General features: G+C 40.8%; 1 protein-coding gene across 3 annotated transcripts in view; it reads right to left on the bottom strand.

The window, feature by feature from the left end:
* The window catches only part of LOC106613836 (A disintegrin and metalloproteinase with thrombospondin motifs 14), a 99,683-nt gene that overhangs the window by 6,746 nt on the left and 75,299 nt on the right, over positions 1-17,638 (bottom strand). For 2 of the 3 annotated variants that reach the window (XM_045687475.1, XM_045687480.1), the window contains exons 6-10: positions 14,928-15,084; positions 7,133-7,238; positions 4,015-4,158; positions 1,725-1,857; positions 985-1,098 (exon numbers count right to left, since the gene is read on the bottom strand). In XM_045687475.1, coding sequence (XP_045543431.1) covers positions 985-1,098; positions 1,725-1,857; positions 4,015-4,158; positions 7,133-7,238; positions 14,928-15,084 — 654 coding nt within the window. The remainder of the gene's footprint in view (positions 1-984; positions 1,099-1,724; positions 1,858-4,014; positions 4,159-7,132; positions 7,239-14,927; positions 15,085-17,638) is intronic. The other variant, XM_045687478.1, reaches the window with a different exon arrangement.

The raw sequence follows: 17,638 nt of genomic DNA, 5'->3' as shown, positions 1-17,638 counted from the left end.
CAAACAGACAGGACACAGGAGAGTCAACAGGGCATACAGACATGGGGCGGCAGGTAGCCTAGTGGTTAGAATGTTGGACTAGTAACCAAAAGGTTGCAAGATCAAATCCCTGAGCTGACAAGGTACAAAAATCTGTCGTTCTGCCCCTGAACAAGGCTGTTCCTAGGCCGTCATTGAAAATAAGAATTTGTTCTTAACTGACTTGCCTAGTTAAATAAAGGTAAAAAAACATACAGTACATAGACTATCTGTCCATTTATTGGCCCTATTACCATTAAAACCCTGGCTAGAATGGAGCCCTGACCATGTCAATGGTATATAAGAACTCTTAGAGCGATGACGGCTAAAGGAACATGAATCATGACTAGCCAACTTCATGCTAATTAAAAGCTTAGTAAGTACATTCAAACTGTTCCTTCTGTTTATCCATTTGAACTATTGTGTACTTTTACAAGGACTTTTTATTTTTTTAACTTCAGAAAGGAGACGGTGGAGTCAACAGTGCGTACATGTATACAATATCTTTCCATTCATTGGCTCCATTAGCATTTAAACCATGACTAGAATGAGCCCTGAACATCTTCTGGGTCAGAGTTCACAACAACTGTTATGCTTCGAGCAATCCTGGCTAAAGGAACATGGATAGAACATGAGAACGAAGAGTATTCATCCATGAGGTATGAATAGCTGATTAAATACTTGTTTAATGCTGTTTAAATGTATGGGTAAGGTGCCACCTGTGTTACACATCCATTGCAGTTGGACATGTAGAACATAGAACAAATATATGCACCCACCAAAAAGTATTATTATAACATTCAAACGGGCCGATATGTTCTTTCTAATATTAATTTAGGAAAAGTTCTTCAAGTAATTGTGTACTTTTTGGAGAACTGTTTCTAAAGATGAAGTATAGCACTGTATATTATTAGGTCTATCTATTGTCACCAGAAATCCATGGTTTCTTTTTGAACCATTTCCCACCTTCGACGGTGCACACTCTGTCCCATCCACCGGCGGACCCTTCTTGGTCTTACAAAAGTACTGGTTGTCAGGGTGACTACACCACAGCTGCTTGCAGGGATCGTAGGTCCGGAACTGTAGGAGGAGAGAGACAGACACAGAGAGAGAGAGAGAGAGAGAGAGAGAGAGAGAGAGAGAGAGAGAGAGAGACAGAGACAGAGACAGAGAGAGAGACAGAGACAGAGAGAGAGACAGAGACAGAGAGAGTGTTAAGAAAGAGGATGTCAGAGAGAAGAGAGAGAATGGAAGAGGTAGTCAGAGAGAGAGATAAGAGGTAGTTAGTGCATTTCCGTGACCAGACTACGGGTCACCTAGTCTCTTCCCAGAAGTCATGGCCCCTCTGCAATCTCAAACAGGGAAAGTAGGACCCAGCAAAAAGCAGCCCACTCTATCTAAGCCTATGGACCAGGGAGATAACAAGGAGAACGCAGGACCAACCCTGCTCCAAAACTAACCTTTGGAATATTTGAATCCCATTCTCAGAAGATCAAAGTCCTGAGTGGTACTGAGAGCCCCATGCAGTCCTGAATCTGCGTCCCAAATGGCAAGCTATTCACGATGGGCCCTGGTAAAAAAGCAGTGCACTATATATGGAATAGGGTGCCATTTGGGACACACATTGACAGGCTGCCCCGTCACCAATGGTCACAGTTGTTATTCTCAGATCTCAGGGGTCTAGCTAGCTAGTGGAGTGGACTTACAGCGGTGCACATCTTGTAGCCCACGCCGAAATCAAAACGACACTGCTCGTCCATGGAGTAGTTAATCCCAGGTAGCTCAGGAAGCTTGGGCCACTTGTGTTCAAAAGGGTTGTCCAGGAGACAGTCATAAGAGCTGGAGGAGGATAAAACACATCAGAACAGAGACAGTCATAAGAGCTGGAGGGATAAAACACATCAGAACAGAGACAGTCATAAGAGATGGAGGAGGATAAAACACATCAGAACAGAGACAGTCATAAGAGCTGGAGGGATAAAACACATCAGAACAGAGACAGTCATAAGAGCTGGAGGAGGATAAAACACATCAGAACAGAGACAGTCATAAGAGCTGGAGGAGGATAAAACACATCAGAACAGAGACAGTCATAAGAGCTGGAGGAGGATAAAACACATCAGAACAGAGACAGTCATAAGAGCTGGAGGAGGGTAAAACACATCAGAACAGAGACAGTCATAAGAGCTGGAGGAGGGATAAAACACATCAGAACAGAGACAGTCATAAGAGCTGGAGGAGGATAAAACACATCAGAACAGAGACAGTCATAAGAGCTGGAGGAGGGTAAAACACATCAGAACAGAGACAGTCATAAGAGCTGGAGGAGGATAAAACACATCAGAACAGAGACAGTCATAAGAGCTGGAGGAGGATAAAACACATCAGAACAGAGACAGTCATAAGAGCTGGAGGAGGGATAAAACACATCAGAACAGAGACAGTCATAAGAGCTGGAGGAGGGTAAAACACATCAGAACAGAGACAGTCATAAGAGCTGGAGGAGGATAAAACACATCAGAACAGAGACAGTCATAAGAGCTGGAGGGATAAAACACATCAGAACAGAGACAGGCATAAGAGCTGGAGGAGGGTAAAACACATCAGAACAGAGACAGTCATAAGAGCTGGAGGAGGATAAAACACATCAGAACAGAGACAGTCATAAGAGCTGGAGGAGGATAAAACACATCAGAACAGAGACAGTCATAAGAGCTGAAGGAGGATAAAACACATCAGAACAGAGACAGTAAGAGCTGATCAAATTGATCAGAAATACAGTGTAGATATTGTTAATGTTGTAAATGACTACTGTAGCTGGAAACGGCTGAATTGTTATGGAATATCTACATAGGCGTACAGAGGCCCATTGTCAGCAACCATCACTCCTGTGTTCCAATGGCACGTTGTGTTAGCTAATCCAAGTTTATCATTTAAAAAGGCTAATTGATCATTAGAAAACCCTTTTGCAATTACGTTAGCACCGATGAAAACAGTTCTGATTAAAGAAGCAATAAAACAGGCCTTTAGACTAGTTGAGTATCTGAAGCATCAGCATTTGTGGGTTTGATTACAGGCTCAAACTGGCCAGAAACAAATAACTTTTTTCTGAAACTCGTCAGTCTATTCTTGTTCTGAGAAATGAAGGCTATTCCATGCGAGAAATTGCCAAGAAACTGAAGATCTCATACAACGCTGTGCACTACTCCCTTCACAGAACAGCGCAAACTGGCTTTAACCAGAAAGAGGAGTGGGAGGCCCCAGTGCACAACTGAGCAAGAGGACAAGTACATTAGAGTGTCTAGTTTGAGAAACAGATGCCTAACAAGTCCTCAACTGGCAGCTTCAATAAATAGTACAAAACACCCGTCTCAACGTCAACAGTGAAGAGGCGACTCCAGGATGCTGGCCTTCTAGGCAGAGTTGCAAAGAAAAAGCCATATCTCAGACTGGCCAATAAAAAGAAAAGATTAAGACGGGCAAAAAAACACAGACACTGGACAGAGGAACTCTGCCTAGAAGGCCAGCATCCCGGAGTCGCCTCTTCACTGTTGACCTGATATAGGTCAGTGATATATGTCTCTGATAAGTCAGTGATATAGTTCAGTGAAATAGGTCAGTGATAGGTCAGTGATGGAGGTCAGTGATGGAGGTCAGTGATGGAGGTCAGTGATGTATGTCATTGATAGGTCAGGATGATAGGTCAGTGATGGAGGTCAGTGATGGAGGTCAGTGATATAGGTCAGTGATAGGTCAGTGATATAGGTCAGTGATATAGGTCAGTGATATAGGTCAGTGATTCATATCTCTGATAGGTCAGTGATAGGTCAGTGATAGGTCAGTGATATAGGTCAATGATATAAGTCAGTGATATAGATCAGTGATATAGGTCAGTGATATCAGTGTTATGTCAGTGAACAGGATTCCTGGAAAAGCTGTGAATTCTGGGAAAGTTGTCAGAACCCTAGTCAGTGGTATGGTGAAGGCTGCACTTACTGGATGTATCGGTTCAGTTCCTGTTTACTGCAGCGTGACCAGTGGTAGCGATGGAAGGCTGCTTGGACCAGCGGTGCCATGATACTCCCCATACTGGTCTCGTCAGAACAACGATTCCCCTGTCCGTCATGTTCCATACCTAACCTGTTGAAATGGTACCTGAGTTATTGATGAGCAAAACACACTATTACGCTCAAACACAAAGCCTGCGTCTCAAATGGCACTCTATTCCCTATATAGGGCACTACTGTTGACTCTCTATTCCCTATATAGGCCACTACTGTTGACTAGGGCCCATAGGCCTCAGATCAAAAGTAACGCACTGTATAGTGAATACGGTGTGGTTTAGTAAGTAGACAAATTCTCTGTGCTTAACACTTAAGATACTTCTTATAATTATGCAATGGTCCTGGCTAGACTAAGTAGAGCAGCAGCTCTTATGTAATGGTCCTGGCTAGACTCTATAGAGCAGCAGCTCTAATGTAATGGTCCTGGCTAGACTCTATAGAGCAGCAGCTCTAATGTAATGGTCCTGGCTAGACTAAGTAGAGCAGTAGCTCTTATGTAATGGTCCTGGCTAGACTAAGTAGAGCAGCAGCTCTAATGTAATGGTCCTGGCTAGACTAAGTAGAGCAGTAGCTCTAATGTAATGGTCCTGGCTAGACTAAGTAGAGCAGTAGCTCTTATGTAATGGTCCTGGCTAGACTAAGTAGAGCAGCAGCTCTTATGTAATGGTCCTGGCTAGACTAAGTGGAGCAGCAGCTCTTATGTAATGGTCCTGGCATGACTAAGTAGAGCAGCAGCTCTTATGTAATGGTCCTGGCTAGACTCTATAGAGCAGCAGCTCTTATGTAATGGTCCTGGCTAGACTAAGTGGAGCAGCAGCTATTATGTAATGGTCCTGGCTAGACTAAGTAGAGCAGCAGCTCTAATGTAATGGTCCTGGCTAGACTCTATAGAGCAGCAGCTCTAATGTAATGGTTCTGGCTAGACTAAGTAGAGCAGCAGCTCTTATGTAATGGTCCTGGCTAGACTCTATAGAGCAACAGCTCTAATGTAATGGTCCTGGCTAGACTAAGTAGAGCAGCAGCTCTTATGTAATGGTCCTGGCTAGACTCTATAGAGCAGCAGCTCTAATGTAATGATCCTGGCTAGACTAAGTAGAGCAGCAGCTCTTATGTAATGGTCCTGGCTAGACTCTATAGAGCAGCAGCTCTAATGTAATGATCCTGGCTAGACTAAGTAGAGCAGCAGTTCTTATGTAATGGTCCTGGCTAGACTAAGTGGAGCAGCAGCTCTTATGTAATGGTCCTGGCTAGACTAAATGGAGCAGCAGCTCTAAGGTAATGATCCTGGCTAGACTAAGTGGCGCAGCAGCTTTTATGTAATGGTCCTGGCTAGACTAAGTAGAGCAGCAGCTCTTATGTAATGGTCCTGGCTAGACTCTATAGAGCAGCAGCTCTAATGTAATGGTTCTGGCTAGACTAAGTGGAGCAGCAGCTCTTATGTAATGGTCCTGGCTAGACTAAGTGGAGCAGCAGCTCTTATGTAATGGTCCTGGCTAGACTAAGTGGAGCAGCAGCTATTATGTAATGGTCCTGGCTAGACTAAGTAGAGCAGCAGCTCTAATGTAATGGTCCTGGCTAGACTAAGTGGAGCAGCAGCTCTTATGTAATGGTCCTTGCTAGACTAAGTAGAGCAGCAGCTCTTATGTAATGGTCCTGGCTAGACTAAGTGGAGCAGCAGATCTTATGTAATGGTCCTGGCTAGACTAAGTGGAGCAGCAGCTCTTATGTAATGATCCTGGCTAGACTAAGTAGAGCAGCAGCTCTTATGTAATGGTCCTGGCTAGACTCTATAGAGCAGCAGCTCTAATGTAATGGTTCTGGCTAGACTAAGTAGAGCAGCAGCTCTTATGTAATGGTCCTGGCTAGACTCTATAGAGCAGCAGCTCTAATGTAATGATCCTGGCTAGACTAAGTAGAGCAGCAGCTCTTATGTAATGGTCCTGGCTAGACTCTATAGAGCAGCAGCTCTAATGTAATGATCCTGGCTAGACTAAGTAGAGCAGCAGCTCTAATGTAATGATCCTGGCTAGACTAAGTAGAGCAGCAGTTCTTATGTAATGGTCCTAGCTAGACTAAGTGGAGCAGCAGCTCTAATGTAATGATCCTGGCTAGACTAAGTGGAGCAGCAGCTCTAATGTAATGATCCTGGCTAGACTAAGTGGTGCAGCAGCTCTTATGTAATGGTCCTGGCTAGACTAAGTAGAGCAGCAGCTCTTATGTAATGGTCCTGGCTAGACTCTATAGAGCAGCAGCTCTAATGTAATGGTTCTGGCTAGACTAAGTGGAGCAGCAGCTCTTATGTAATGGTCCTGGCTAGACTCTATAGAGCAACAGCTCTAATGTAATGGTCCTGGCTAGACTAAGTGGAGCAGCAGCTCTTATGTAATGGTCCTGGCTAGACTCTATAGAGCAGCAGCTCTAATGTAATGATCCTGGCTAGACTAAGTAGAGCAGCAGCTCTTATGTAATGGTCCTGGCTAGACTCTATAGAGCAGCAGCTCTAATGTAATGATCCTGGCTAGACTAAGTAGAGCAGCAGCTCTTATGTAATGGTCCTGGCTAGACTAAATGGAGCAGCAGCTCTAATGTAATGGTCCTGGCTAGACTAAGTGGAGCAGCAGCTCTAAGGTAATGGTCCTGGTTAGACTAAGTAGAGCAGCAGCTCTAATGTAATATGTAATTCACTCAATGTATAATTGGAAAAGCAGTCACACATACTTGTTGCAGGTTAATTATTCAATGATAAACTTGAAAGAAAATAACTAGAATTACAATTTACTTCCTGAATTGACCGACTTGAAATGGAATCGACCCCCATCTGGAGTGTGTCTTAGTTCTGTGTTTTCCAGCTGTGTCCATGTCTCTGTTCCCAATGGCAGCCTATTTCCTTTGCAGTGCAGAGAAACCCAGACACGCAGCTCTTTGCTTGTATCCCTTTAGTTTCTTCAAGCTATGGGGCTCATAGGTCCCGTAGGACTCTGGTCAACAGTAGTGAACAACAGGGAGGAGGGCGCCATTTGGGACGCAGCCTGTGTGCTGCGATGACTTACACATGTCCGGTCTCGTGCGCCACCACGAAGGCCGAGGAGAATCCGTCCTCGTGGTTCAGAGTGCAGCTCCTCAGAGGGTGGCACATGCCTGTCACCGGGGCATAACCTAGGCAACACAGATCACACACAGCACTGATAACAAACCCGCTAGGCAGGCATACGCAAAGATGAAGGGTTGTATAGCTGTTACATCACACCTGGGTTCAAATACTACTTGAAATCATTTGAAATACTTCAGCTGGGCTTGATTGAGCTTGCCTGGCGCTATGGAACCAATGGAATAGTTGCATAAGCGCAAAACCCCGCCCCCCTGGCACTCCAGGCAGACTAAACGTGGTGCTTAAAGTATTACAATTAAAAACAAATATTACTTGAACCCAGGTCTGGTACATATGCCTCTCTAAGGCTCTGCTCAAACCCTGGTTATGATGATGTGGTGCGGTTCGATAAAGGTGAGACTAGGTCGGCCTGCTTTTAGATGTCTGTCTGTGTTTCGGGAGACGTCTTCAATACCAATTGATCTAGTAAATCATACATTAATCATACATTCATATCTTGGTCAGTGGTCATCTTCATCAACAGGGAGGCCAATTAAGAACACATTCCTATTTGCAACGACAACCTGTCAAGAGGCATATAAAGTACCTATTGCATTTTGCAATAGGTTTGTGTACATGAGAAATAGTACGTATGGTCTCCTGACACTGGTAGGTACTTCTAGTTGTCAGAATTCTCAGAATGCGCGCACATTTTTAAAGCTAGTAGTTGTGTAAACAAAGCTACTGCGTAAACATTGCTGCTAATACAGGATGTTTGATTGACTTCAGCTCTAAGTGTTTTTTTTACATAAGAGAAAATGATGAATTATCCCAACAGAGCCATTGCTATTATAATTATAGTGTCTGACACATACATACTGACATTAACAAAAAACTAATAATTGGACACAAATCAGAACTAATATGAAAATGAACATAGATTACTGTATATAAAGCATGTCGTCTTCATGTGTGGCTAAATCCCAAATGGCACCCTGTTCCCTATATAGTACACTACTTTTGACCAGGGACCATAGTGCACATCATAGGGAATAGTGTGCCATCTGGGACAGATGCACATGAAAAAGACTTGCTTTATAGTCTGTGTTAATTTTCGTAGTAGATGTTCTGATTTGTGTCCAATGAGCAGTTTGTTGTTGATAGCAGTAAGTACGTGTCTCTGTCGTTAGCTGATACGTGCTGCTGAACAGATTAGTAAAATACCCTTTAAAAATATACTGTGTCAATAATCAGGAAATGCCCAAAGGCAGGAAATTATGCTACGAAAAAATTGAAAAACTGTCAAACTTTGAGAAAGACCTGAAGATTTTGTCTGTGTACTTGCTTGTGTTGAAATTCCTCCTCTATGTACTAAAATAGACAGTAAGCTTGAAAGCATTTTGTTAAACCCAGCAGACAGACCAACACAAGCTTGTTAAAACCAAACACAACCGTATAATATAACCCAACAATACAGTAATGACACATATTTAAACACAAAGCACAAAGGACACATGAATATAACTACTATACTATATACTATATATAACTACTATACATAAGTACTATACTATATACTATACATAAGTGCTATACTGTATACTATATATAAAACTACTATACACTAACTACTATATTATATACTATATATAACTACTATACATAAGTACTATACACAAGTGCTATACTGTATACTATATATATATATATATATATATATATATATATATATATATATATATATATATATACACATACACACACACACAACTACGTATACACTATATATAACTACTATACTACATACTAACTACTATACACTATATATAACTACTATACTATATACTAACTACTATACTATATATATATATATATATATATATATATATATAACTACTATACATAAGTACTATACTATATACTATACATAAGTGCTATACTGTATACTATATATAAAACTACTATACACTAACTACTATATTATATACTATATATAACTACTATACATAAGTACTATACACAAGTGCTATACTGTATACATATATATATATATATATATATATATATATATATATATATATATATATATATATACACATACACACACACACAACTACTATACACTATATATAACTACTATACTACATACTAACTACTATACACTATATATAACTACTATACTATATACTAACTACTATACTATATATATATATATATATATATATATATATATATATATATATATATATATATATATAACTACTATACTACATACTAACTACTATACACTATATATAACTACTGTACACTATATATAACTACTATACTATATATTAACTACTATACTATATATAACTACTATACTCGATCAAGAGATGTGCAGCGATCCAGATTAGCTAAGCGTTTTGTTTGGTTCAAATGGAACATTTTTGGGGGGTTTGTTGTTCAAACAAATGATCATGCTCTCTGACCATGTGAAGACCTTTGGCATGCAGGTAAAAAGCAGAAAATGCAGACACAGACAGATATTGATGATCGGGGCTGCTTCAGTTGGCCATGTCCCAAATGCCAATCTATTCCCTATATAGAGGACTACTTTTTTGACAAGAGCTCTATTGGTCCTGGTCCAAAGTAGTGCACTACATAGTGAATGGGGTACCATTTGGGACACATGCTCTGTGGTGATTAGCTAGAACCCAGTTGCAATGATGTCACTATAACCACATTTCAACCAGTTCTGGTTGTAATCTGGTTGTTGTAATGGCGTTATTTCATCTAGCTCTGCCCGATGGGAAAGAACTACAATGAACATGGCGGCATCCAATGGTTATGTAGTTATATCAAATGGTCAAATGGTTATGTTATAATGTTTATGTAGTTATATCAAACAGTTATGTTATAATGGTTATATAGTTATATCAAATGGTTATGTTATAATGGTTATATAGTTATATCAAATGGTCATGTTATAATGGTTATGTAGTTATATCAAATGTTAAAATGGTTATGTTATAATGGTTATGTAGTTATATCAAATGGTTAAATCAAATGGTCAAATGTTTATGTTATAATGGTTATGTAATTATATTAAATGGTCAAATGGTTATGTAATAGTCATGTTATATTCATATCCAATAGTTACTCTGTTTATAGGAAGATGACGTTCCCTATTACATGCCACTGACATAAAGGTGTCGTATGATCACCGTCAGAGTTGGGCACAATTATATTTCAATCAATTCCGTCAATTCAGGAAGGAAACTGAAATTGGAATTGACCCCAAACCTAGTTTGAATGACTTAGTTAGAATGGCTTAGTTAGACTTAGTGAGAATGGCTTAGTTCTACTTAGTTAGAATGTCTTAGTTAGACTTAGTTCTACTTAGTTAGAATGGCTTAGTTAGACATAGTTATACTTAGTTAGAATGGTTTATTTAGAATGGCTTAGTTAGACTTAGTTGTACTTCCTTAGAATGGCTTAGTTAGGCTTAGTTGTACTTAGCTAATCTTAGTTATACTTAGTTAGAATGGCTTAGCTAGACTTAGTTGTACTTAGACTTAGTTCTACTTAGTTAGAATGGTTTAGTTAGACTTAGTCTACTTAGTTATAATGGCTTAGTTAGGTTTAGTTGTACTTAGTTAGACGTAGTTATACTTAGTTAGAATGGCTTAGTTAGACTTAGACTTAGTTCTACTTAGAATGGTTTAGTTAGACTTAGTCTACTTAGTTAGACTGGCTTAGTTCTGCTTAGTTAGAATGGCTTAGTTAGGCTTAGTTGTACTTAGTTCTACTTAGTTAGAATGGCTTAGTTCTACTTAGTTAGAATGGCTTAGTTAGACTTAGTTCTACTTAGTTAGAATGGCTTAGTTAGACTTAGTTAGACTTAGTTAGAATGATGGATGGTGTTTCTTCTTCCATGAAATTTTAGTTGCTCATCACCTATTTAAATGCTGCAAGCAAAATGGCACAACATGAAAGCAATGGAGATGCGCTAGCTAAGCCCTTTATCTGAAGACAGATAAAAGATATTCAAGAGAATGTAGACTATAAACATTCCCATGAAAAAGCCATGGTGAGCTTGGCATGGAAGAGTATGAGAAAAAGTTGCAGTAGGTACAGTAGCTATGGTACAGTAGCTATAGTACATTAGCTATAGTGCAGAAGCTATAGTACAGTAGCTATAGTACAGTAGTTATAGTACAGTAGCTATGGTATAATAGCTATAGTACAGTAGCTATAGAACAGTAATTATAGTTATACACTGAACAAAAATGTAAACGCAACATGCAACAATTTCAAAGATTTTACTGGGTTACTGTTCATATAAGGAGAGCTGTCATTGGAAATAAATTCATTAGGCCCTAATCTATGGATTTCACATGACAAGAAATACAGATACATCTCCTCCGCATAGAGTTGATCAGGCTGTTGATTTTGGGCTGTGTAATGTTGTCCCACTCCTCTTCAATGGCCGTGCGAAGTTTCTGGATATTGGCGGGAACTGGAACATGCTGTCATTCACCAGTGGTCCCGTGTGGCTCAGTTGGTAGAGCATGGTGTTTGCAACGCCAGGGTTGTGGGTTCGATTCCCACCAGTACATAAAAAATAAAATAATACACAAATTTAAAAATGTATGAAATGTATGCATTCACTACTGTAAGTTGCTCTGGATAAGAGTGTCTGCTAAATGACTAAAATGTAAATGTAAAAATGTTCACGTCAACCCAGAACATCTCAAACATGCTCAGTGGGTGGCATGTTTGGTGAGTATGCAGGCTGTGGAAGAACTGGGACATTTTCAGCTTCCAGGAATTCTTTACAAATCCTTGTGACATGAGGCTGTGCTTTATCATGCTGAAACATGAGGTGATGGTGGCGGATACATGGCACGACAATGGGCCTCAGGATCTCGTCAAGTTATCTCTGTGCATTCAAATTGCCATTGATAAAATGCAATTGTGTTCATTGTCCGCAGCCTATACCGTAACCCCATCGCCACCATGGGGCACTCTGTTCACAACGTTGACATCAGCCACGCTTGCCGACACGATGCCATACACACTGTCTGCCATCTACCTGGTACAGTTGAAACCGGGATTCATCCTTGAAGAGCACACTTCTCCAGCGTGCCAGCGGCCATTAAAGGTGAGCTTTTGACCACTGCAATCAGGTCAAGACCCTGGTGAGGACAACGAGCACGCAGTTGAGCTTCCCTGAGACGGTTTCTGACAGTTTGTGCAGAAATTATTCGGTTTCAGACAATCCCACAGGTGAAGAAGCCGGATGTGGAGGTCCTGGGCTGCCGTGGTTACACGTGCTCTGCGGTTGTGAGGCCGGTTGGACGTAATTCTCTAAAACAACATTGGAGGCGGCTTATGGTAGAGAAATTAACATTACGTTCTCTTGCAACAGCTCTGGTGGACATTCATGTAGTCAGCATACCATTTGTGGCATTGTGTTTTAGAGTGGCCTTTTATTGTCCCCAGCACAAGGTGCACCTGTGTAATGATCATGCTGTTTTATCAGCTTCTTGATATGCCACACCTGTCAGGTGGATTAATTATCTTATCAACGGAGAAATGCTCACTAACAGGGATGTAAACAAATTTGTGCACAACATTTGTGAGAAATACATTTTTTGTGCGTATGGAACATTTATGGGATCTTTTAATTCAGCTCATGAAACATGGGTCCAACACTTTACATGTTGCGTTTATATTTTTGTTCAGTATAAATCACACCTATATATTCCATGAATGATATGAGAGGATGACATGAGACAGTAATTTAGATATTTTTATTTATTTAATTAGGCAAGTCAGTTAAGAACAAATTCTTATTTACAATGACGGCCTACACCGGCCAAACCCGGACGACGCTGGGCCAATTGTGCGCCGCCCTACGGGACTCCCAATCACGGCCGGTTGTGATACAGCCTGGATTCGAACCAGGTTGTCTGTAGTGAAACCTTAAGCACTGAGATGCAGTGCCTTAGACGGCTGTGCCACTCGGGAGATACGGTATATAGTATCATAAATGACACAGATCCTAGAGATAAATCACTCAACATACCTGTCAGTGGTTACTGCTACAGTGAGAGGACAATCACATACATACTACATACCTGTCAGTGGTTACTGATACAGTGAGAGGACAATCACATTCATTCAATAACAAAATCTTCAGATTTAGTTTATGATTTTCATCCCTCTTTAATCTCATCAGAGTTGCATTGAGATGTTAAGATTTAAGATATTAAAGTTTAAAATAAAGCGTTACATAGATTCTGGACCGTTTCCATGTATTTCTTTTTGCTGACTCGTTATAAATAGGAGTTTCCTCTAAGGTCTTGTGGTCTGTATTTGGGTGTAAAATCCTCCAAGTCATCATAAAACTCTGGCAACAGAGTGTGATGTTTACCCCTAAGCCTGGAAGGTTGTTCCCTAGTTGAAGAGGCCAGTCCCAACCCATCCCACGGTGCCTTAGAGATGGGCCTGTTATGGCCATAACATCGCTGGCTGCTACGGTAACATTTGAAGTTTTTAAACATGACGTGCTTCAAAGTTAAACCAAAGTCAAAAGTCAATATGTGACAGTGAACTTCAAAAGAAGGAAGCAAGAGGTTTGTTTCTCAAAGCCTTGCGTTGCAGTGACCGAGTATCAAGAAATGGTGCTGTGACGCAAAAAATAACTGTACAGATCTTGTTCCAAAATACATACTGTCATGTAATGTGGATGTGTAATGTAATGTAATGTGAATGTGTACATTTTATAACAAATACTAAGTAATATACCTTCAGGATAATAAACACTTTAACCTTGAACTTGAAGTGTTCCCTCTATAGAGGTTACTCAGAGAGAAAATAGTTGCTGTAGTACTTACATTCTTTGTCTTTAAACGATTTCAAGTCTATGCGTATTAAAGTCAACATGTCTATCTTCATTCACTTGTCTTACAAATAGACAGAGTGGGAGTACTTCAGTACACATTGATTCAGGTAGAGATGATCTTAGATGAGTTGTATTATGTAAAACAACACAGAGAGGACATTTCCTATTTCTGTTTAAATTAGAAGTTACTTACAGACTACCTGGAAACTATAAATACTGGAAAAAGGAAAAATCAAACCATTTCTGAGCATTTTCATGTTTTTTCCCTACATGCCAGAAACCATTATTTTGTAGATCTGATGGTACTTTTGGAAACATAGGTTGGCACCAATGCCCAGTCAGTCAGCAAAGGGTTGGAAAATACTCAATGATGTGCTCAGTGTTATGTGAGGTCACCACTGGAGGATGTAGACATGCTCAGGACCATGTCAGCATCACAAAATGGCTCCCTGTTTCCTTTATGCACTACTTTTGGCCATGGCCCCATTGGGTTCTGGTCACAAGTAGTGCACTATATAGGGAATAGGGTGCCACTTGGGATGGAGCCCATTTCTGGACCACAGCAGCAGCTGCCTGCTTCCCTGTAAGTTCCCAGCATGGTTGGGGTCCAGTCCATCACTATTAAAACAATTCCGTAAGTAAACTGACAATCCAATTCCAATTGAAAAGCAATAAGGGGAAAAAAATCCAGAATTGGAATTTCAGTTTACTTCTGGAATGGACTTGGAATTGAAACTGACCCCAACTCTGTCAAGTTTCCAGAGACCTTACCTGAGCTAGCCTTGAAAGGAGCCAACCCTTGTGAATGGAAGGAGATATCTGTCGTATCAGTCTGCACAGGCCTCGATCGAGAGAAATACAGTACCTTGCATACCTGCGGGACCAAAATCTTGCCTTGTGAGGAAGATGGCATGGTCATGGTACTCAGCATGATCGGGGTCCCGGCGCTGCTGCGTGTTGGCCCAGCGACACACCTGCTCCAGGCTACGGGATGGGTTCCCACGCTCGATCAGGCTGATGGACTGAGGAAAGAAGAATACCGTTCTCATTTCAGAAACAATCTACGAGCCTGATCCCAGATCTGTTTGTGCTCTTGCCAACTCCATTGCTGTCATTGTTAAGCCAATGAGCGACAAGGAGTTGGCATGATACCCCAAACAGCAGGCACTCAGGCTAACAGCCTACCATAACTGCTGAATAGGATCATCTCACAGTGTTTAATCATCGTTATTACTCTTACTAGCGCTCATTCAGCAGATAGATGACTACTTCAAAATGGTTTTACCTGCAATGAAAGGGATCAGCATGCTTGTTTTAGCTACTTGAGTTGAAAGCACTGATTTTTAGTTGCCCTGGATAAGAGTATCTGCTCAATGACTAAAACATAATGTAATTATTAGATATTGAGAACATACTGTACCTAGGGTGTACTAACATCCCTGGTCAAAAGTAGTACACTATATAAGGAAAAGTAGTACACTTCATAGGGAATGGAGTACCATTTTGGAGGCATCTTTATTGTTTTACAGCAACAGCCTGGAGAGGGTTCTTGTGCTTGAGGAGAATATATATATTTTTTTTATTTAATCTTCATTTAACAAGGCAAGTCAGTTAAGAATAAATTCTTATGTACAATGACAGCCTACACCGGCCAAACCCAGACAACGCTGGGCCAATTGTGCGCCGCCCTATGGGACTCCCAATCATGGCCGGTTATGATACAGCCTAGAATCGATCTAGGGTCTGTAGTGACCCCTCTAGCACTGAGATGCAGTGCCTTAGATCGCTGTGATACAGCCTGGAATGGAACCAGGGTCTGTAGTGATGCCTCTAGCACTGAGATGCAGTGCCTTAGACCACTGTGATACAGCCTGGAATGGAACCAGGGTCTGTAGTGATGCCTCTAGCACTGAGATGCAGTGCCTTAGACCGCTGCTCCACTCGGGAGCCCCACTAACCTTATCTAAAAGGTTAGTGACTATAATTGTTAGTGACTATAATTGGCAACAATTTCATTTAGTTATTTTTGCCAAATAGAATGTTATTTAAGTTCCTGATCTAATAGCTCATTTCTGTAGGCTATGGCAGGTGTCCTAGAATGTTATTTAAGTTCCTGAGGTAATAGCTCACTTCTGTAGGCTATGGCAGGTGTTCTAGAATGTTATTTAATTCCCTGAGCTAATAGTAATGGCTATGGAGTGTTCTAGAATGTTATTTAATTCCCTGAGCTAATAGCTAATTTCTGTAGGATATGGCAGGTGTTCTAGAATGTTATTTAAGTTCCTGAGCTAATTGCTAATTTCTGTAGGCTATGGCAGGTGTTCTAGAATGTTATTTAATTCCCTGAGCTAATAGCTAATTTCTGTAGGATATGGCAGGTGTCCTAGAATGTTATTTAAATCCCTGAGCTAATAGCTAATTTCTGTAGGCTATGGCAGGTGTTCTAGAATGTTATTTAAATCCCTGAGCTAATAGCTAATTTCTGTAGGCTATGGCAGGTGTTCTAGAATGTTATTTAAGTTCCTGAGCTAATAGCTCATTTCTGTAGGCTATGGCAAGTGTTCTAGAATGTTATTTAAGTCCCTGTGTAGAAATACAGTAAATTAGCTTCAACTCGCCAAAAATCCCTTGGAGGGAAAACAATCTTTAGATGGGAGGAACCACTGAACATCTAACTTGAATATTTGTATTCCTGTTATTTAACCAGGAAGGCCAGTTGAGAACAAGTTCTCATTTACAACTGCGACCTGGCCAAGATAAAGCAAAGCAGTGCGACACAAACAATACAGAGTTACACATGGGATAAACAAACGTACAGTCAATAACACAACAGAAAAATCTATATACAGTGTGTGCAAATGTAGTAAGATTAGGGACGTAAGGCAATAAATAGCCCATAGTGGCGAAATAATTACAATTTAGCAATTAAACACTGGAGTGATAGATGTGCAGAAGATGAATGTGCAAGTAGAGATACTGGGGTGCAAATAAGCAACAACAAAAAAATAACAATATAGGGATGAGGTAGTTGGATGGGCTATTTACAGATGGGCTGTGTACAGGTGCAATGCTCAGTAAACTGCTCTGACAGCTGATGCTTAAAGTTAGAGAGGGAGATATAAGACTCCAGCTTCAGTGATTTTTGCAATTCGTTCCAGTCTTTGGCAGCAGAGAACTGGAAGGAAAGGCAGCCAAAGGAGGAGTTGGCTTTGGGGATGACCAGTGAGATATACCTGCTGGAGCGCGTGCTACGGGTGGATGCTGCTATGGTGACCAGTGAGCTGAGATAAGGCAGGGTTTTACCTAGCAAAGACTTATAGATGACCTGGAGCCAGTGGGTTTGGCGACGAATATGAGGTCGAGGGCCAGCCAACGAGAGCATACAGGTCGCAGTGGTGGGTAGTATAGGGGGCTTTGGTGACAAAACAGATGGCACTGTGATAGACTACATCCAATTTGCTGAGTAGAGGCTATTTTGTAAATGACATCGCCGAAGTCAAGGCTCGGACGGATAGTCAGTTTTACGAGGGTATGTTTGGCAGCACGAGTGAAGGATGCTTTCTTTGCGAAATAGGA

This window comes from Salmo salar, chromosome ssa01, assembly GCF_905237065.1.
Source record: "Salmo salar chromosome ssa01, Ssal_v3.1, whole genome shotgun sequence".
Lineage (NCBI taxonomy): Eukaryota > Metazoa > Chordata > Actinopteri > Salmoniformes > Salmonidae > Salmo > Salmo salar.
This window is presented reverse-complemented; position numbering and strand designations above follow the sequence as displayed.